This window comes from Lactuca virosa, chromosome 2 (genome assembly GCF_052849685.1).
Source record: "Lactuca virosa cultivar CGN04683 chromosome 2, Lactuca_virosa_CGN04683_v6, whole genome shotgun sequence".
NCBI lineage: Eukaryota > Viridiplantae > Streptophyta > Magnoliopsida > Asterales > Asteraceae > Lactuca > Lactuca virosa.
The window spans coordinates 147,549,105-147,571,690 of record NC_136427.1 but is presented as its reverse complement, the minus strand read 5'-3'; the positions used below and the strand labels follow the sequence as shown (position 1 = coordinate 147,571,690).

General features: G+C 37.0%; 1 protein-coding gene across 1 annotated transcript; it reads left to right on the top strand.

Moving 5' to 3' along the window:
• Positions 1-10,918: 10,918 nt before the first annotated feature.
• On the top strand, positions 10,919-12,616 carry LOC145159583 (putative aldo-keto reductase 4). The gene is made up of 5 exons (XM_079078588.1): positions 10,919-11,201; positions 11,334-11,534; positions 11,621-11,793; positions 11,908-12,010; positions 12,117-12,616. The coding sequence occupies exons 1-5, from the start codon at positions 10,989-10,991 to the stop codon at positions 12,450-12,452; spliced, it is 1,026 nt and encodes a 341-aa protein (XP_078934714.1). The 5' UTR covers positions 10,919-10,988; the 3' UTR covers positions 12,453-12,616.
• Positions 12,617-22,586: the final 9,970 nt, after the last annotated feature.

The following is a 22,586-nucleotide window of genomic DNA, read 5'->3' as shown; positions in this document are numbered from 1 at the left end:
GCGGGTGAGTGAGTCAGGGTGCGAACCCTGAATGAAATGATTTCCAGAGCCCGAGGCGGGAGACTTGTTTGGAGCACCTTTGGAAAAGGGGTATTATGTGGGAGGTATGCGGACAGGGTTCCACGGGATGGCTATTCAGCATTGTCAGGAATTAGTGGTTTTAGTAACTGTTATTGATTGGCGGATGAAGGCGCCGAGGGAAGTAACTCGTCGCCGAGGTATTAGTTGGAGGATCTATATTTTGGTCTTCAGGACTTGAGTGTGTGGTCATTCAAGCATTAGTGATTGTCGGGTTCTCTGGGATTCAGGAAGTGTTCATTTGGTTCTTAGAAGTGTGTGATCAATTGGGATTGGCTAGTATGGAGCGCTAGTTAAAAAGAGTTGGTTGTCATCGGATCGATCATTTGGAAGTGAGAAGGATTGGGAATCCTCCAATTTTCATGTATTGTGGAGCCTTAGTCGAATCTAAGTCGGGGAGAGTTACCCCGGGATGCAGAAGCGGGAGAGGTTTTGAAACGGGGATGAGTTTCACAACCCGCTAGGGAGGATGGAGGCCCCAATGGCTGCTTGGTTTGAGGGTTGTGTTTGTTGGGAGTTCGGTAAAACTCCCCAGCATAAGAAACATGTCTTCTTGGTGCTTGATAGTAGAAGTTTGGAACCCCAAGTGGGTGAGAACAGTCTGCATGGGAAAGATCGCCAGGAGGGGTGGTCCAGGGAGATGCTCAACGGTTTAGAGCAGTCCAGATAGACTGAAGGCCGGTGGGGCGTACCAGTCAGGCCGAAGGCTCGGAGAACGGTCCAGACAGGCTGAAGGCCCAGAGAGGCGGTCCAGACATGCTGCAGGTTCTGAGAGTGGTCCAGATAGACTGAAGGCCTGGTGAGGCGGTCCAGTCATGCTGAAGACTATGTATGTGATTGTAGATCTATGTTCAGCTATTGAGTATGCTGCTATGCTATAGCAATCAGTAGGTCTGTCCCCAAGTATTGAACATGCTGATGGAGTATGCTGAAGACTTTGTATGGGTTTTGTTAGTTATATGATCAGGTTCTGGGTATATATGTGTTATGGAGTAGCAACCTTTCTACAAGTGGATAGTGTGGGGTGAGGTTTCCGTACTGTGACGCTTTGTTGGGTTGTGAAGGACATTGATTATGCCTCCTTAGGAAATGGAGGAGGTGAGTACCTCCAGGATGGAGTGTTGGACATCTGAAGTGACGACAGCGGTGTCGATAGGTTATCGGGAGCATTGCAGTCATAGGTTGTGGGCATAGAGATTGTGTTGATTATGTCTTTTGTAGGAGCGCGTTCGGGTTAGATCTTTCTCCTGATCGTCTATGGGGACACATTATATGTGGGTAGGGTTGAGGCGGTCCTACTCTATGCAGTATGCCAAGATACCCAGTGCGGGCCGACTGAAAGTCGTAGGCATGAAGGCTCAAAAGGAGCGGTAGGGTTGAGGCGGTAGGCCAACAAACCTTGAGATATTCAACTTGATGGTTGAGTTGATTCGACATGTTGGTATTTCAATCTAGGGTATTCCATCCCGAGGATGACCGGACCCTATGATAAATTGGACTTGGCATATTGGTATTCCCACCCAAAGGGTGGTATGGGATAGATATGAATGTCGTACTGGTGGGCCGGTAGTGGTAGGTATGTTGTTGGAGGTAATCGCTTGCAGGACTATATTCTATGGAAGTGGTGGATGGCAAGGAACGACATGGTAAATTATCGTCGGTATTAAGGGGACATCTTTTTCTGCTGGTCGATTAGATGGCATGTTGTGCTTGATCGGGCTGAGGCGGTCCTGCTCTATGCAGTAGGCCAAGATACCCGGTCAGGGATTCAGCAGAATATGACCCGTGGTTCTATTTCGGGAAGGAACTTCAGGTTCCCAGGGCTGAACAGTCTGTTAGTAGTGATGGGAAGAGTGCTAGCAATGGATAGTATGAGCGGTCGGCCAACGAGTCAGACCGAATCCAGGTTTCCAGATTGCGGGTTTTAGGTGGTGAAGGATTGTGTGCCGCATGGGATTGTGGAATCGTCTTCTCTGGAATGAAAAGATTCCCATTGGGTTTAGTCTCCTTCGAAAGTCGTCGGATGTCATGGTTGTGGAGGTGCCCCTCGGGATGTCTGGTTACCAGGGATGGTAAGGAATGATTTCGAGTACGAAATCGAGTTTAAGTGGGGGAGAGTTGTAACATCCAAAGTTTTGTCATTTGTAGTGCCTGGGGATGGAAGGGTAAATCCATGAAGAGCCTAAGGGCTAAATTGTAATTTTGGGACCAGGAGGAGTACGCTGCGCGTACATAAGGGTACGCGGAGCGTACTAGGGCGCGCCCTAGTACGCTGGGCGTACTCATAACAGAAGGAAACCCTAATATCTCGGATTGGGGGCTATATAAACATCCTTATGGCTCATTTTCTCTCCTCCTTCTCCGCCTCCATCTTCCAAAAACGTCCCCAAACCCTAGTTCTTGTGTGTGAGAGTGAGTTGATGGGTATTTTGAGCTCTTGAAGGTGAAGCCATTGCACCAAATAGTTGAAGAAGGAGATTGGCTTGTAGATCTGAAGTTGTATTATGCTCTAGAAGCTCCAGAAGGTAAAAAGCTTCAAACTTTATGCTTGTAGGTCATAGATCTAGCCTTTCTAGCATTATGGAACCATTTCTTGTCCTAAAAACCCCAATATGGTGCATGATGCATTTTGGACGAGATAGGTTGTCTTTTCTGGACCTTGGAGAGGTCTTAAGTGAAAAATAAGGTCCCAATGGCTTAAGTTGTCCCATGCATGTAGTAGAAGGGTCTTAATGGATTAAGACCTTGGATTAAGAGCTTTTTGGACGTCCAAAGTGATAAAGTTCGAGACTTTATAGTCCTATGGCACATTTGGTCGATGGATCTGGAGTTTGGGCTTAAGTGCTTAAGCCATTAAGTACTTATTAGGGTTTTGGTGAAACCCAACGTACGCCCAGCGTAAATCCACTACGCCCAGCGTACTGGGTCAACCACCCCGATGGTTGTCAACATCAGGACGAGTACGCCCCGCGTACGTCCTCTGTTGGGCCTTTGGCTTTTGGGCTTCGGGTTTTGGGCTTTTTGTGGACTAGTTGGATTTGGGCCTTTGCTGGACTTTATGAATATTATGATTTGGGCCAAGTGTTGATAATGGATCTTGGAATTTGGCCCAATTTGGGAGTTGGGCCGAATTTGGTAAATTGGGCCAAGAATGGGCCTTGCATAAAGACTTTCAAGGTTATGGAATTGGAATTGGGCCTTGGCTCAATAAAAGAGAATGGACATGATGGATGGTGTGGACCCCTTAGTCAAGATTGTTATGTTGTATGACTTGGTATTTATTATGTGAGATAGCGGTTCGGGAGTTTGTTTCTTCAGTTCAGATCGACTTTGCGAGGTGAGTCATCCTCACTATATCAACAGGGTCTAAAGCACCAAGGCCGGTCCTTATGGATTTGTATTCGGATTATGGCATGTTATGTTATTGATTTACATCCTGGTAGTTAGGATGGGGATATGCTTATGCTTAGTGACCTGGTTAGGTCGGTGTCCTGGTTATAGGATGATGTTATGCTATTATGATTTGTTAGATCGGTATCCTGGTATATAGGATGATGCTTTGTTAGTGACCTGGTTAGGTCGGCATCCTGGTTATAGGATGTTGCTATGCTATATGATCTGTTAGATCGGTTTGTTTGTCTATAGACTGTTATGTGATTATCTGTTATATGTGCACATGGTTGTTTGATTGGGGTTTGGGTTGAGGCGGGTCCTGCTTTGTGCTGTAGGCCAACATACCCAGAGCGGACCGGATAGACTGCAGACCCGGGAGGGCACATAGTCAGGCCGAAGGCCCAACAAGCGGTTCGGATAGGCTGAAGTCCCCGAGAGGGCGGTCCAGACGTTCCAAGGCTCGGAGAGTGGGCTAGATAGACTAAAGGCCCGATGCGGGCGGTCCAGTCAGACTGCAGACTGAGAGAGTGGAGCAGGTGGACTAAAGGCCCGGTGCGGGTGGACCAGTCACACTGTAGACTCGAGATGCATGGTTGTTCTGTATTTGTTGATATGATAGGAATATGGTTATATGAGGTTTGTATTTTGGGGGTAACTTACTAAGCCTTCGAGCTTACAGTTTCAGTTTATTGTTTCAGGTTCAGCGAATGACCGCGAGAAGGCGAAGGCGTGACCGTACACTTCCTCGATTGATGATTATGATTTATGAGAACTCTGATGTTTAAACTATTTTGAAAACAAATTGTAATAACTGAATGGTTTTAAATGATTTAAAAAGTTTTAAATTGGCTCGAATTTTATGGGTGTTACAAGAGGTCTAAACACTTTTCAAGTCTCATGCTATCAAAAGGTCTAAGACATCCACTACTCATGTTGTCTTTGCTATTCCATAAAGTCTTCAGAACATAAATCAAAATCGCCCTAAAGTTGCATTTCATGAGTGTGCCTTCTGTAAAAATTGTAACACATGTTCCAGGTATTTTTCATTTTCAACCCAAAACTTTATTTCCTTCCAAAATAGACCCTTACATTGGGAATACGTGGAGTGTACATCGGACGTAAGCCTCATAATGGATCGCGAGTTGTGATGAGTAAGTTGAGCGAACAAAAGGAGTACGTCAGTCGTACTCGAGTTTGTCCCAAAACCCTAAATTTGGAGTTGTGACCCCTATTTAAGGTCATTAACTCCCCTTGGACCTTTTTATAACCAGCCTCTATCCCTCTTAGTCCCCATCTCAAAATCCTAATTCTTATATGTATTTTTGAAGCTTTTGAGTGATATTTTGGTCTTCTTGGTGGTGAAGGAAGATCCTTGGAGAAGTGGTGTTTCACTCAAGCTCTTGGATCCAGAATCTACATATCTTTGTGCATCTTTAGTAGGTATAAAGTTCAAATCTTGAGGCTTGCTTTCCTAGATCTTGTTAGGTTGCTAGTTTATTACCTTTTTGTCCCAAAAACCTTGGTCTAATGAGTATCGTCTACTCCATACCATTTGAGATGGCCTTTCAGGCATTTTTGGGTGTTTGGTGTCATAAAAATGCAAGCTTGGTCCTTTATCATCATCCATGCAGGATTTATGGGGTTTTAGATGGTAATATAAGTTAGGGTTTTAGTTTTGAGTTCTCTTTTGCCATGTAAATGCATAAAGTTGGAGACTTTATGGATTATAGTGCCTTTCTAGAACGGATCTGAGTTGGGATTGAAAGGTCTTAATAAGTTAAGACCTTAGAAATTGTTTTTGAGCAATTGTTGGTTACGTCGTGTGTAACATAGGTTACGCCCAACATAACCAATTCTGAGCCCGTCGAATGGCTTGGTGATCGACGCCATGCGTAAGTCAACCAAAGTTTGACTTTTGCCTTTTTGGGTTTTTAGTCAACTATGAGGGATGCATTTGGGAAGGGCAAAATGGTCTTTTTCCTAATTGATAATTAGACTAGTATTTCGACTATTGGAGCTGGAGTATTTGCCTTAATTGTAACTAGGGTTATGTGATGTGATTAATAGGAGGAGTCTAGTACCAACAGATCGGGTGTGTGATTTAGCATTCTTCTATGCTAGGTGAGTCTTCTCACTGTGCTTGTGGGTCGAAGGCACCAATGCCGACCCACCAAATTGTTTATGTAGAATGCTAGATGTTATCTAACTCTTACATGTTTGTATGATTGTGTTGAAATAGACCCCATGGCTAGGCCCATGTTTGGGCCCATTATTATATGATTCGGTTGAAATAAACCCCAGGGCTAGGCCCCATGAGCATATGATGGGTTGAAAGAAACCCCAGTGTTGGGCCCCAGGGCTAGGCCCATGATTGTGTATTGGGTTGGAATATACCCCAGGGCTAGGCCCATTTGTATGTTTGGTATGTGGTGCTTTGGGGAACTCACTAAGCTTTGTGCTAACAATTTATGTTTATGGTCTCAGGTACTTCTGGTACGAAAAGGAAGGGCCCGATGTGATGGAACAACATCACACTCATGATTTCATACTTGTTTTCTTCTGTAATCTGATGTTTTGTTGAAAATTTGTTTTGTGGTTGATATTTCGATACTTGATGTATGACTTTAAGCTAGTTTCATTGCGGATTTGGTCCCTCGGTAAACTGAAATGACTTTAATACCCTTGGGGTATTTATTTTCTATTTTTCTTTCATTTTTCTTAAATCTAATAATTATTTATTTATGTTGACAATAAAAAAATAAGAGGGCCCACCTCTCTCTCTCTCTCATAATGAAGACTAGATGAAGATACAAAGATCTAGGGAAGAACCATATGAATATTTGGGTTCAGATTCAACACAGGCAAACCACGCTTCTTTTTCCCTGATACAACACATACATACACACAATGATGAATCATATGAAGTTCTAGGTTCAGATTCGAGTACCAAAAACTCCTACACACTCCAAAATCAATATACACAAAACCCAAAAGTCGTTCAATTTCATCGCCATCACCTATGTTCTTGTTTCTTCTTCCTTCTTCATATCGCAACCCTAGCCGCCACCATTAACCAGAACCACCACTACTCAAACCACAGAGACCAAAAGAACGGGAGCGGTTAGTTTCCTTGGATTAATCTTCCAATACCCTCACACTTAAAGAAGATTGTTCCATAAGAGTAAAGTATCGTTGTGACATCAGATTGAGAAATGAAGCGACATGGTTAAGCAATTTCATTACTAAATCTGAGAAGTTTCCCAAATCAATTATCAACTGATTAAAACCAGTGACCTCGAAGAACAGTTGGTCAACCGTGATAATCAGCTTAGGTTTTGAATCCCTGATTTGGTGGGAAAGTTCATTAATGGTGTATAGAGGATTAGCGGAGGTAGCGATGATGCCAATAGATGTAACAACGAGAAAGGCTACATGGAAGAGGATGGAGTTCAGAGATAAGATCAGACTGACATCTCCTTTGGAGATATTGTAAGTGTAGTGTAATGTGTGTGCGAAATCGTAGATTTTTTGTTTAAGTTCGGAGAAAGTGAATATTTGCTGGGAGTTAGGGTCGATTAAGGCAGGGAGATCAGAGTAAGCAGAGAGGATGCAAAAGAGAAAATCGACAATGCAAGGGGTCGGTTAATGCAGAAGGGGGATGGATGGTGGGGGGAGGTGTAGATTCCATTATTAGGATTGTAAAGAGAGTGAGGGTTTTGATGGTCCACCGTTTTTTACAGTGGAGTGGAAGATGAACACGAGAAAGAGAGAGAGAGATGTGGCCCCAAATTAATTAATTATTTTCTTTTTCATTTAAATTTAATAGAAAAAAAACATAAAAAATAAATCAGAAGGGCATTACAGTCATTTCAGTTTACTGAGGGACCAAATCCGCAACGAAACTAGCTCAAAAGGACCACTAATCTAAAAAAGTCGGGGTTTGGACTAAAACCCCCAAAAAATGCATACCAGAGGGACCATTTTTGCAATTTTGTCTTCTTTTAATCCTAAAACAAATTCAATTAATTTCTGATTAATTATTAATTAAATACTACTATTTCTAATTAATATATTATTATCATAATTTATTAAGAAATTATTTACTTCAATTTATTAATCAAATAATAAATTAACCTCGCTCTCCAAAAAGTCATCATGTCCAATTGCTAGGTTCGAGGGCAACCAAAAGGACTATCCTAATAATATATTACTCCCTCCGTCCCAAAAATTTTGTCCACAGACAAAAAACACATAGATTAAGGAAGCATTAATTAGTATTAACTTTATACAATAAAATGACAGTTTTGTCCTTACTTTGCATTTAATGTTTCATTAAATGCTTAGTTGGTTAAGTAATAATAAGGGGTATTTTGGAAAAAATGTTATTTATTTTTAGAAGTGGACTATTATTTTGAGACAAACCAAAAATGAAAGATGGACTATAATTTTGGCATGGAGGGAGTAATTAGGTTCAAATAATAAATTGGTAGTATGCTTGATGATGATGTTGGATTAGGTGTCTAAGCCCATAACTATAATTGATATATACTTGAATGACAGTATGCTTTATTCCGGAAGTGCTGAGACTCGATGGAATAATTGGGTTCCTATCAAACTCAATATTCTTTTATGGAGGATTCGTTTATTTAGTATACCCGCTAGAGTGAGACCCGCTAGAGTTGGACAAAAGTTTATGCCCTATTTTTTCTCGTACAGTTGAGAATATTGATCATGTTTTTGCATAATGCACAAAGCTGATTGAGATTTGGTCGCAAGTTGCTATTGGTGAGGAACCCAGATTCTGGATCAAATTTGTCTTCAATCTCTTATTACTTGGTCAGACTCTGTTTCATTGAGAGGATGGCAAGAAAAGGCTTTCGATCCTATGATCTTGACTACTTTTTGGTGTCTTTGGAATTTCAGAATTCTATGATTTTTGGATCGACTATTCCTAGGAAATCATTGCCTTTTGATGATGTTGTTTATAGGTCATTTTTTTGGGATTTTCAATAGGTGCAGTAAACCCAAGATTAGTTGGAGTTCTTGGATTCATAATCTTCTTTTTACAACAATTTCGCTGTAATGATTCTTTTCTATCTCCTTGCTAGATTCTAATAATATATTCCGCCGTTCTAAAAAAAAACTATGCATTATATATCATCTTATGTTCCGGGTTTAACCTTGGTGACACCAGTCGAAGGGAAGATGAGAGTCAAATCCCTTATATACTTCAAAGTGATTTTTTAATATTTTTATGACTATGTTATAAATAATTAACAAATCTCGATCAACTTTTATGTATTACTGAATAAAAAGAGAAAATAAAAATGGTACGAATTAACGTATATAGTTGATAAAAACCAATAATTTTGGTCGCAAAGTTATACCTAAACATTATAATTATGAATCAAAGAATTTGATACATAATGGGATAGAAATAAACTTCGATTTTTTTAATTAAATCAATTAAAACCATACCGTAAATATTCTCCCAATAAATTGACAATACTGTAGTAAATAATGTTTTATAAAATTTGACACAAAAATATAAGAATATATTATGATTTTTTTTAATATTTATATAAACAACTTGAACAACCATTATTGTAATAAATCTTTATTTATAAATTTGTCAAAAATATCATAATTGTGTCGTCGAACCTTTTTTTGAAGTATTATAACTTTTTTTTCAATTTTTTTATGATTAATAAAGTTGGAATAATTATAAATTAGAAAAAAAAACAAAAAATAAACAAATGTATATGTGTTTTTTTAGCTAAGCTAGAAGACGCCTGAAGATGTCTGCAGTCTTCAAAAAAACAAACAGTCTGTGAATGCTGAAGTCTGTGCGTGGTCTGCACGGTGCAGACAATAGACAAAAAAAAAGCCTGTCACACAAAAAACAAACAACGCCTTAATTTAAATTTGAGTTTCTTTAATGTTGCTCATACTAATTTTTTAGTAAAATCATTTTTTGGTTTGAGTTTGTCAAAGTTTGACAGGTTTTATGGGTTTGTCCTATATTGACCCGAACTGACACGAACTCGACCCAAAACGAACCCGTTTTCCAGGTCTATGTTATTATATTTGATTGGAATTTTTTGGTGCCATTATTGCTAGATATTCATGTGCCCGCCTCTGATTAACACAAAAGTGATATATTTATAAAATTTGGCTACCGGTCTTTTTCTTTAGACCGCTATTGGACCGATCTTGTGTGGGTTCCGAGGGTCTCGAAACGGTCCGGTCATTTTTGGACCGGTCTTGGACGGTCTCGGGCCGTTTTTTTCTCTCCGGTCTCGTTTTAGATTGGTTTGGTCTCGCTTTTTTATCGGGCCTCGATCTTTTTCCTGGTCTAGCTAGTCCGAAACCTGGTGGGTCATATAATTCTACATAATATTCCCTGATTTTTTTAAATATCTAGTTTTATATGGCAGGTCCTATATGCTATTTGTGGTAATGAAATATAATAAGAAAAATTCTACACATACCCCAATTGCTTTGTGTACGCCTATGTGAGTATAATAATGCTTTTGTACTCTCATGATGTGACGATTTATGTAAGTGGAGTACATATAGTATAATATCACTTTATAATACACTAGTTTATAACCAGTGAGAACCACGGTTATATAATTAAACTTTCATATTAAAAAATCAAATATATTAATAAATTATTTTAAATAAATTATTACTTAACTTATTTTTTTAGTTATATAAAATTATAATCATTGATTTAAATAAACACGTACAGTTATATCACCTTATAATCTATATTAATTTTATTTTATTTTTTAATCTAATGTTATTAATTTAACATAATTAAAGTGAAAAAATTTAAAATTTAAAATTTAAAATTTAATGTAAATAAGGTGGGAAATTTAAAATTTGAAATTTAAAATGAGTAATTAATATGTTGACAAGTAATATTAATGAGGAGTTCTAATATAAAGACTTGTCAATAAAAGAGTAAACTTATTTATTTATTAGAACAAGGATATTAATGAATGGACGTTTTAACTTTATTTGATGTATGATATTGATATATGAACAGCAAAAGAAATGGATTACATTATATTTAAGGGGTAACAGTCGCAATCCACAGGGTGTGAATGGGGATTTTATAAGGTGGGAACAGCATATCACATATCATGGGCAGCGAAAGTCCGACTATATATAAGGTGAAATACTTTTATATTTGTTTTATTTGATCTTTTTTTGGAATAAAATCACCGTATAGGTGAAAGCTTTTATATATTATTTTTTTCTAATTTCTAATTTTCAAGGTCAAACGTTGAATGCTCGGCACTTACGTCAGATACTTTTCGTCAATGGCCATCGAGATTGACATTCAAGAAGCTGTACGTCATGAAATTCCAACCAACTCCCCACTTCTCAATCCCTATATAAAGTAATCCACCAAGCGTATCTTTCTTCAATCAATCAGTAGAACAAGAAGTAATCTGCTAGACATTGCTTTCAACAATCAATCCGTAACAGAACGTCAAAGTTCGAAAATGGTAGGAGTTAGAAGAGTCAAACTGGGTTCACAGGGTCTTGAAGTATCAGCACAGGGTTTGGGTTGCATGGGCATGTCCGCTTTCTATGGAGCCCCCAAACCTGAACCTGACATGATCAAGCTCATCCACCACGCCATTAACGCCGGCGTTACCCTCCTCGACACCTCCGACATCTACGGACCACAAACCAACGAGATCCTTATCGGCAAGGTGACATTCTTCTACTACTTTGAGCTTAACAATTACATTTTACTTTGATCCATCGTCGCTGCCACATGGGTCGTTTCATGGTTTGATTCAGTCAACTTACTGTTCAAGTATTTTGTTTCTTGTGATCTACAGGCTTTGAAGGGCGGAGTGAGAGAGAAAGTGGATTTGGCGACTAAATTCGGTGTCAAATACGATAGTGAAGCTATGGAAGTCTCCGGAGATCCGGCCTATGTAAAGTATGCTTGCGAAGCTAGCTTGAAGAGACTCGGTGTCGACTGCATTGATCTGTATTATGTACACAGAATTGACAATCGTGTGCCTATTGAAATTACGGTTAGTATCATATTGTTTACACGATCCATATCCTTTCATCATCCATTCAAATCCCTCTTAAATCTTTTATATTTCTTAATTGTTAGATGGGAGCAATGAAGGAGCTAGTGGAAGAAGGAAAGATTAAATATGTTGGATTATCAGAAGCATCAGGATCAACCATCAGAAGAGCTCATGCTGTGCATCCAATTACAGCCGTACAGCTAGAATGGTCCTTGTGGTCAAGAGACGTTGAAGAAGAAATCGTCCCTACTTGCAGGTTGGCTACCATCTTTTCTTCTTTCTTTTTTTTTTCTTTTTCAAATTTTAGCAAGTAACCGAGTATTAAAAAATTCAAAGTTCTTACTTCTTTATATCATCCTTTATATTTCAGAGAACTTGGGATCGGGATTGTTACATACAGTCCTCTAGGACGGGGGTTCTTCTCGTCTGGTCCAAAGGTGCTCGAGAATTTGGAAGATGGTGACTTCCGTAAGGTCTGTTGTTGCTTACACTTTTTGGTTATATTTTCAATTCATGTATATATCTAGCAACAAATAGGCAATTGATATCAATTTGGTTTTCAAATTTATTATTTTGTAGTATCTACCAAGGTTCCAAGCTGAAAATATTGAGCATAACACAATCATGTTCAAGAAGGTTAGTGACATGGCGGCAAAGAAAGGGTGCACGCCATCGCAGCTATCATTGGCTTGGGTTCACCACCAGGGAAATGATGTGGTGCCAATTCCAGGAACTACAAAGATTGAGAATCTTGAACAGAACATTGGAGCTTTATCGGTGAAGCTAACACCAGAAGACATGGCTAAGCTTGAAGCCATTGCTTCTGCTGATTCAGTCAAGGGTGGTCGATATGGTGATGGTATTTCAACATTTAAGGACACCGAGACTCCTCCATTGGCATCCTGGAAACCTTGATTAATGCTGCAAGCATCTTGTTTGTTGCGTAGTGCAATATATTATTTGTTTAATTTGTGTTGTGCTATATATGCACCGGATCTTCTCTTTCGTTGATATGTAATTTGTTTTCCTGTACCATGCTTTTCGCTGTCAAATAAAAGTGATACACAATTTTAGGGTTATGTCTTTAAGGACAGAAATGACGTAATTTCATATATATCCGATAACGACCCGATAAGATCGACCCGATAACGTACAAAGTTGATTACCGTGCCATATCAATAAAAAGACACATGAATGCTAAGTTTTATGTGTATTCTCCTTTGTTTGCAGGCCACATCATTAAAAACCACACTTGAATGCTAAGTTTTGTGTCCACATGTACATGTTCTCTTTTAACTCGTCTCTTTCATTGATTTCATGAATTGGAAAAAGAAAAAGTTGATTATAAATAGTAATGGAAAATTACCCAAGTTGATCATATTTATTATGATATAGATGATGAGATGATTGTAAGGGGTGCATAGTGTAAAAAACTACTATTATTATGGGGCCATTAACTGAAAATCAATTATAATAAAAAAAAATTCTATATAAAATTTAGGTAAAAAAGCATGTTAAATGGTGTGTATGCAGACCTATGATTAAATTCTGTACTGTCTACCAAAAACTAGATAACCTATGTCGACTACTCATTTATAATTAGTCAACACTTAGTTAAATTAAAAAAGCTATGTACATTTGTAAGTTATTGTTATATGTTATTCTTCTTCATTTCTAATGTTAAAAAGTCAATTACTTAATTTGGTAACTACGTCTTCCAAACTCTCTGCTTCTCACTCCCAATATAAAGTAAGCTGTGAGGCGTTGCTTTCGTCAATTTGTAGATCGAAGAAGAACAAAGTTCGAAAATGGCAGGAGTTCATAAAGTCAAACTAGGTTCACAGGGTCTAGAGGTATCGGCTCAGGGTTTGGGTTGTATGGGAATGTCTTATTTATATGGAAAACCGAAACCGAAACATGAACCTCACATCATCAAGCTCATCCAACACGCCATTAACGCCAGCATTACCTTTCTGGACACCTCCGATATCTACGGCCCTCAAACCAACGAAGTTCTTATCAGCAAAGTAACATTCTTCTACTATTACAAGCTTCATAACTAAATATTACCTAGATCAATTATCGCTCCCAGTTAGTTTTAAGATCGTAGAGCACATGGGTCTTTTCATATTTCGACTCAGTCAACTTATAGTTTAAGTATCTTTTCTTGTGTAGATTGATTAGCAAACAGTTTTTTTTTTTTTTTTTTGTATTACAGGCTTTGACCGGAGGGGGGAGGGAAAAAGTGCAGCTAGGCACCAAATGTTGGAACTTTGCTCTATAAAATTACAATGGTGGTAGAGAAAACTTTTTCCCACCTTATAAGGCTTGTCGCACTCATTTATTTAAATGAACCAAGTAATGGGTTAAACAAATTGGGTTTGGGTTGTGGTGTTGGACTAGTCAAATTGGGCTAGTAGGAGGCTTGGATTATTAAATATTAATGGTCAAAGATAGGGCCTTGGGCGTTGGGGCTCTTCTTGACTAAATAATATTTTTTATATATAATCTGAAATTAATTAGTCATTAATTAATTCTTTATTTTATTTATTACAAAACAAATTCTGTTAAATAAATGATTAACTGTAGTCAGCTTTAGCAGTTAATTTCGGTTGGTGCTTTACAACCACTTTCTTCTTGACTAAATAATATTTTTATATATAATCCGAAATTAATTAGTCATTAATTAATTCTTTATTTTATTTATTACAAAACAAATTCTGTTAAATAAATGATTAACTGCAGTCAGTTTTTAGCAGTTAATTTCGGTTGGTGCTTTACAACCACTTTCTTCTTGACTAAATAATATATTTTATATATAATCCGAAATTAATTAGTCATTAATTAATTCTTTATTTTATTTATTACAAAACAAATTCTGTTAAATAAATGATTAACTGCAGTCAGTTTTTAGCAGTGAATTTCGGTTGGTGGTTTACAACCACTTTTGCAAGCCTATAAATGGAAGAATTCAGACAGAATTTGAAGGCTAATGAACCACATACACTTTCTCTCAAAAATCGTCCTTGGTATCTAAAGGGATCATGGTGAATTTTGACAGATTCAAGATCTGTTCTTGAATTGGTTGTTGTATCCTCAAGACAGACCCATTCCAGGGAAATTTCTGTCTTAGGACACTGCAAAAGCAGGCCTCAATCTGTATAATTTCGGGATTTTATTTCCTGTGTAGACAACATTCAAGTGTGTTTTCTGTAATCTAATTCTTGTATATTACATATATTTGAATTTCGTTTGTTTTATTTCTATTGGTTTTGTTGATTGTACACTTCTGTCATAACAATCTAAGACAGAAATCAAAAGTGGAAGAATGGATCAACAATCCATCATCAAAACACATGTGGAAAAGCCTGAGAAATTCAAAGGCTCAGATTTTCAGAGATGGCAACAGAAGATGTTGTTTTATTTGACAACTCTTCATGTTTCCAATGTTCTCACTGATGATTCTCCCTCTCCTCCCATTAGTGTAACCACTGCAGAAGGAGTAACACCACCCATTGCAGCCCAATTGGCAGAACACCAAAGGGTTGTGGAAACTTGGAACACAAATGAATATAATTGCAGAAATTATATTCTGAATGCCTTGGATAATTCCCTCTATGATATATACTCTACCATTCCTACTGCAAGAGAGATATGGGAATCACTGGAAAAGAAATACAAAACAGAAGTGGCATGTTCCAAGAAATTCGTGATTGGAAAGTTCATGAATTTCAAGATGGTGGATACCAAATCTGTCCTCAAACAAGTGGAGGAAATTCAAGTCATTGCACATGATCTTGAAGTTAAAGGTATGGGTATAAACTCTAACTTTCTTGTTGGTTCAATCATTGAAAAACTTCTTCCTTCTTGGAAGAATTTCAAACTATATCTTAAGCACTTAACTGATGACATGAGTTTTGAGCAACTTGTGTTGAGAATTCATGTGGAAGAAGATAACAGATTGAATGAGAAGGTAGATGCAAATTCCTTGGAACCAAGTGCAAACTTTGTTGGAGAAGCAAGTACTTCAAGGACAAAGCATAACAACAAGAAAGGGAAGCAAGGCTCCAAAAACTCTTCCAAAGATGGCAAAAATCATGGCCCTAACAAGAAGAATTTCAAGAAGAATTCTAGTCCATGCTATGTTTGTGGCAAAATTGGACACAAGGCCAAAGATTGCAGATTCATGAGGGGTCAAGGAGGAAACAATGGAGGAAATAATGGAGGAAACAATGGACGGAAGAATGGAAACAATGGTGGCAATTCTGGTGGAGGAAATTCTGGTCAAACCAACATGGTTGAATCACCACATCAGTTTGTTGTTGTGATTCAAACCAACATGGTTAGCAATTGTGTGGATTGGTGGATTGATACTGGAGCCATAAGGCACATTTGCAACTCCCGAACCATGTTTTCTACATACCAGAAAGTCTCGGAATCTGAACCAATGTTTATGGGGAATGGATCTACTGCCAAAGTTGAAGGAAAGGGAAAAGTGAAGCTACAATTGACTTCTGAAAAAGAACTTGTTTTAAGTGATTTCTTGCATGTTCCTGAAATTACTAAAAATCTGATTTCTGGTCCTATTCTTAGTAATAAGGGATTCAAACTTGTATTTGAGTCTGATAAGTTTGTTCTCACCAAGGGTGGGTGTATGTTGGAAAGGGATACCTTAGTGAGGGTCTCTTCAAAGTCAGTGTCTTACCTTTGTACTATGGTGTTGAAACACCAAACAATGATGTAACCAATGTTAATGCTAATGCAATAATGGGCACTAGTAGCCCCTCTTCTATGTATATGCATGATCCTTCATTTTTGTGGCATTCTCGATTGGGACATGTCAATTTTCGCTCTATTCAAAGAATGGCAAAACTAGGCATGTTACCAAAATGTTCATTAGATAAAAACATAAAATGTGAGGTTTGTGTAGAATCAAAATTTTCACAACATCCTCATAAATCAGTTGAAAAATATAATGAAATATTTGGCTTAATCCACTCTGATTTATGTGATTTTAGAGCAACACCTACAAGAGGAGGAAAGAATTATTATATTTCCTTTATTGATGATTGCACCAAGTATTGTTATATTTATTTGTTAAAATAACCATTCTACCCCTGGCCCAGTATGATCCAAAACTAAGGCCCAAACCCAAAACAAAAGCTCAACACTATAATGTCCATAAAACCATCAATGGCCTAATTTTCCAAATTGGGCCCGGACCTTTCTAATGGACCTTATACTAAAGCCCAATATTCTCCTTAGTCAATAACCATGACCCCAATTGGCTCACGAAGGCCCCCAACAACCTAATCCAAGAATTAACCCAAACCGAGGCCCACAATGTGAAATCCATTTCTATATTGGGCCACAAGGCCCCAATAGGCCCAACTATTACAATATTGGCCCAAGATAGATTCAGACCCAACAAACCGCAAATCCAAGCCCAAAACCATTAGGGCCCAAAGGTCCGAAGTCCAGTAAGGCTCAAGTCCTCCTGGGAGCGTACGCCCAACGTACCTCTTCTGTACGCTTAGCGTACTGGACAAATGGGCAGTACGCCCAGCGTACAAACAGCTCTAGCCCAAAATCCATTAAGTGCTTAATATCTTATCCCACCAGTCCAAATCACAGATCTGAGCTATACTTAACGTCTAAACCCATAAAGTCACTGACTTTGTGACTTTGCATGCCCCAAACAAACCCAAACTCCAAAAATGGCATTCTACTTCCATAAAAGTGACCGTAACCCATGAATGAACCCATTAAGACCTTCAAAATGACAACTTTCTACCTTAGGGACTCAAATAGCATCAAGGGTGGAAACCCCAAGTTTAAGAATCGAATTTGAACCATAAAGCTTCATCGTTGGGACCAAAAAGGAACCAAAACCCAAAAATGGTAGATCTAAGAGATGAATGATCAAGTTCAAAGCTTTATACCTTCATCAAGCTGAGAATGAGTCCCAAAAGCCCGATCCATAAGCTCCTCCTTGATTCCCATCTTTACATCAAACTCCATCTTCTTGAAAATGGATCAAACACCCCAAAAATGGACTCCATACGCTCAAAATGCCACCATGGATGATATATGACGATTTATAGGGTTTAGAGGGGTGGAGCCTGAAGATATTAGGGTTAGGTTATGAGATAAGGAGCTTAAATAGTGTCCAAGACCCTAAAATAGAGTTCTGATCTGACTGGAGTACGCTCAGCGTACATAGGGTACGCCCAGCGTACTCCGAAGAACATTCGCAACCATCCTAGTCAGTACGCCCAGCGTACTACCTTCTTCACCAGTACGCCCCGCGTACTCTTTGTGTACGCCCCACGTACACGGCTAAGCCTAAAAACCATGAAACTTCCGAAGGCCATAACTTCTTCGTTATAAGCCCGATTCTGACGATCCTTATATCCACGGAAAGGTGACGAGAAGCCCTACACTTCTAACAACTCAAACCTTCCTTAAGACCTTCCGAACAAAAATCCATTTTCCATAAAAGCCCAAACTGCCACTTTACCGAAATAACCCTAGGCTCCAAAACACGAACCGTAAACCCGGATCACTTCTAATACATCACCCGCGGTCCCACACCCAAATGAGCCTAGATCTTACCTTCCCAAGAGGCATAATCCTTATAATGACCGACCTTCGAGCCACAACCTCAGACTAGGAGTCAATTCGGAACAGAGCGTTGTAGAATTAGACTTTGGTAGTGTTGTTTACGGTTTCAGTCCAATCTTGTTCTTGATACCAAATTGGGTTTCGTATGTTTGTTATTTACGATTTCAGGTTTTGTTTGTCATGTTACTCTCTAACATATTATTTCAAATTATAATCTTATTACGTAACATCCATCATTGGTATCTTTGTTGTTTGCACAATTCGACTAAAAAAATACATAAAAGAAGATGAATATAACGGTACGATGCGAGACTCCAATTAGAACACGTACAAATGAGGTATATGCAAACAAATACAAACGTTATTAAAAAAACTACACTATTTTTATAATAAAAAAAACTGCACTATTTTTACATAAAAAAATCTGCACTTAACATCACTATTTTTATAAGAAAAACTGAACTGTTTTTATAAAAAAAAAATTGCACTTAACAACATTATTTTTACTAAAAAACATTGCATTATTTTTCTTTTAAAAAAGAACTGCATTATTTTTATTAAAAAAATTGTACTAGGAAATAATTTTTGGATTTTCGAGAAAAAAAAATCGACACCATAATGCGATTAAGAGAAGAGGTCGAAACAAAAAAAAATTTGACACTATAATGTGATCCATAAGAGAAGACGAATCAATTCAATCGGACAACATTTTTTTTATTTTATTAATTCTCGCTTACTATTTGTCGATAAAACAAAAAGAAAATAACTTTTGTTTTTCCGGTCCGGTCTGGGTCAAATCCTTTAATTCGGGTACGGTCCGGTCCAAACCCGAAACCCGATTATTGATAAAAACCAAACCCGAAAACCGGCCCACTAATATGATAATCCGGTTCAGTCCGGGTCCGGTCCCGGTTTTTTTCCGGTCTGGTCCGGTCCCACGGGTCGTATACTCATCCCTAACTTATTCTTCTTTGATGGGATACATCACCACCCCTTCAATGGATGTGGGTTACTTTTCCAACAAATGTAGAACTTCTTCCTCTTCCTGGAGAACCGCAAGTGTTGGGGTCTGAATCATTCCTATTGCTAACTGTGTGCAATCGGCCCTAATATCGTCAGGCTGGTGAAAACAATGGCATAGCTCCACCTCTAGCGTGCAGTTTTGACGTTTGTGCCCCTTTTGTCCACACCTTTCACACTTTATCATGGGACGTACCGACCTTCAGCTGCTTCTAGTGTTTGGCGTAGTACCATCAAGCTTCTTGGTTATTGTTGGCAAATTTGGTTCTTGCTCCTGTTTTCTCTTTCCTAGTTCTGTTCCTAGACCAATTTCTCCTTCATGAGTGGTCCTAACAACTTCGTTAACAGTTTGAATGGTCTTGATCTGTTCCTTGAACCTGAAGACTAACCTATCAATGATCCATCTCACTACACCAGTTAATTCTTCTAGTAAGTTATGTGATACTTTAACAGCAATCCAATCGTGTAGTGATGCCTTGTCTGACCCAATCTTAGGGTACTCTGCTTTGTGGTGCGTAGTTGGCATTCTGTTAATATAAACAACACCTGTCACCACCTATTCTGATAAGTTTTGCTACAAAGGGTTCCTAAAGAACTAACGCCTACGACATCTCTCTTCTATCTTATCATTCTCGTACTAATAATTTGATTCTTCCTCCTGGGAGGTTGATACATGACCATGCTACAACAACTAACTGAATAATCAATTTCTAATGACCTCTAACTGTATGACGGAAAGCATTTATAATGAACTAGACTCTTGTCTCTATGAGTCAACTATTTAACATAGAAGGCACCTTCCTTCATGTTCTAAAGTGGTACAACCACATCATGGTAGGTAGCAATTCTGGCTGCTAGTCGTTTAGCTCTAACAAAGACTGTAATCCTTCTGTCGATCATCTTGATCACTTCCTTCTTAATTCTTAATGACTAACGTCGATACTATACTGGAAGAGGCTCTCCAAACCAACTCTCTTATGAAAATTTTATTTTATTTGGACTCGATCTTTTATTGCCATTTGGACCCAAACTTAGAGTCCTTTTATTTACGTTTTGCCAAAAATGTAATAAAATTTCATACAATTAAGCAAATGAAATCAAAATTAGAATAAAATACGAAATGATTGAAATTAAGAAAGACATAAATAAAATCTTAGAGACTTTAGAGGAAGTTAACGATGCAGAGAAAAGAGCTTGAAATATGGAATAAAAAAACGAGATGTACTTGCGGTGGAGACGAGGCTCGAGAATTGTTGTTTGAATTGAACGGAACAAAAAGGAGAATAGATGCATACCACCAAGAAGGAGGAGGCCAAACGAGCTAGGAAAAAATAGCAGCGCAGGGGAAATTAGGACAATTCGTGAACCACAGATGAAGGAGAAATGTGCGCTTCTATCAAAAACTTTCTTAATCGATGAACTTTGGAAGGGAATGAGCGGGATTTCTAATTTTTATGGAGTAGTTTCATTTTCCCTCTAACAATGAAACATGAGAGGGGGGGGGGGGTTCTTTTTGATAAACTTAAGTTATAGAAATTGGCATAATTAGTCTAATCAAAATTTTTACGGAAAATTTAAATTAAATATAACAAATCATATAACGTATGATACATTTATTAGTACTTTTTATTTATTATGCTATTAAAACTATAATAATTAATGTCATTAAATGTTTAATGCCACTAAATCTATTAATTTTTGTAGGAGGATAAAGTGCCACTAAAAGTACATTAAAGTGGCACAAAATAGATATGTCACTAAAAGATTGTGTCAATAAATATCATTTAGTTTGTAATGGTATTTAATGAAAAATATGGTTATAATATAACAAATACATATCATATATAATATTGCGGTTTTAATGTAATAAATATCATTTAGTTTGTAATGGTATTTAATGAAAAATATGGTTATAATATAACTAATACATATCATATATAATATTGCGATTTTAATGTAATAAATATCATTTAGTTTGTAATGGTATTTAATGAAAAATATGGTTATAATATAACTAATACATATCATATATAATATTGCGGTTTTAATGTAAAAACCTTGTGTATATATATATATATATATATATATATATATATATATATATATATATATATATATATATATATATATATATATACAAGGTTTTTACATTAAAACCGCAATATTATATATGATATGTATTAGTTATATTATAACCATATTTTTCATTAAATATCATTACAAACTAAATGATATTTATTACATTAAAACCGCAATATTATATATGATATGTATTAGTTATATTATAACCATATTTTTCATTAAATACCATTATAAACTAAATGATATTTATTGACACAATCTTTTAGTGACATATCTATTTTGTGCCACTTTAATGTATTTTTAGTGGCACTTTATGCTCCTACAAAAATTAATAGATTTAGTGGCATTAAACATTTAATGACACTAATTATTATAGTTTTAATAGCATAATAAATAAAAAGTACCAATAAATGTATCATACGTTATATGATTTGTTATATTTAATTTAAATTTTCCTTAAAAATTTTGATTAGACTAATTTTGCCAATTTCTATAACCTAAGTTTATCAAAAAGAACCCCCCCTATATGTAAAAAAGTATTTATAGAGTATCAAATTTAACATGGTCAACATTAAATAAAATTAGAAAAAATTGATATTGGATTTAGAAAAAATAAAATAAAATGTCAAAATTAAAAAGAAAAAGTTAAAACCGTCAAAAAAAATTTTAAAAAAGGAACACTTAATCTTTTAATTTAATTTTTTTTAATTTTGACGCGTAAGCATGTTATTCAACCATATAACGTCAGCAAACAACCGGGTTGACCGATGAAATAATCAGAAACAACCGGGTTAAGCGGTCAAGTAGTCAAAATTATTACAAAATAGAAACACATTGTTCAATTTAAAATAAAAGATAACGCATTGTCTAAGTCGAACTTTCATGTAAAATTAATGACTTTTATGGTATTACTTTAAAATAATAATAAATAAAATAAATAAATAAATAAAGAGAATAAGGACGAAACGATGCTTCCACAATGATTTTTGCAATTTTGGCTAACATGTTTGAAGTTTGGTCTTCTTTAATCAAAAAGTTCTATTTTCATCGAGAATCTTCCACCATCTGTCCGTCCATCCGTTCTACTCACATGTGAAAGTCGTCATATATGTATAAAAGTCACCATATGCATGCGCATCGACATCCAAGCAATCTCTATATATCTTTTTTTATCTTTTCGGGAAGAACATCAGCATTTAGTTAACTTAAAACGTTAAATGCATTTATAATTTATAATTATATATTATATACAGTTCTTTAATTTTTAAATTAAAAATATATTACTTCGCTACTTACGTGTCCTGAATTTCCTCGCCATGGAGA

Coding starts and splice junctions, on each gene's coding strand:
- LOC145159583 (XM_079078588.1), top strand. CDS start 10,989: ATGGTAGGAGTTAGAAGAGTCAAACTGGGTTCACAGGGTCTTGAAGTA. Junction 11,202..11,333: donor ACGAGATCCTTATCGGCAAG/GTGACATTCTTC, acceptor TGTGATCTACAG/GCTTTGAAGGGCGGAGTGAG. Junction 12,011..12,116: donor AAGATGGTGACTTCCGTAAG/GTCTGTTGTTGC, acceptor ATTATTTTGTAG/TATCTACCAAGGTTCCAAGC.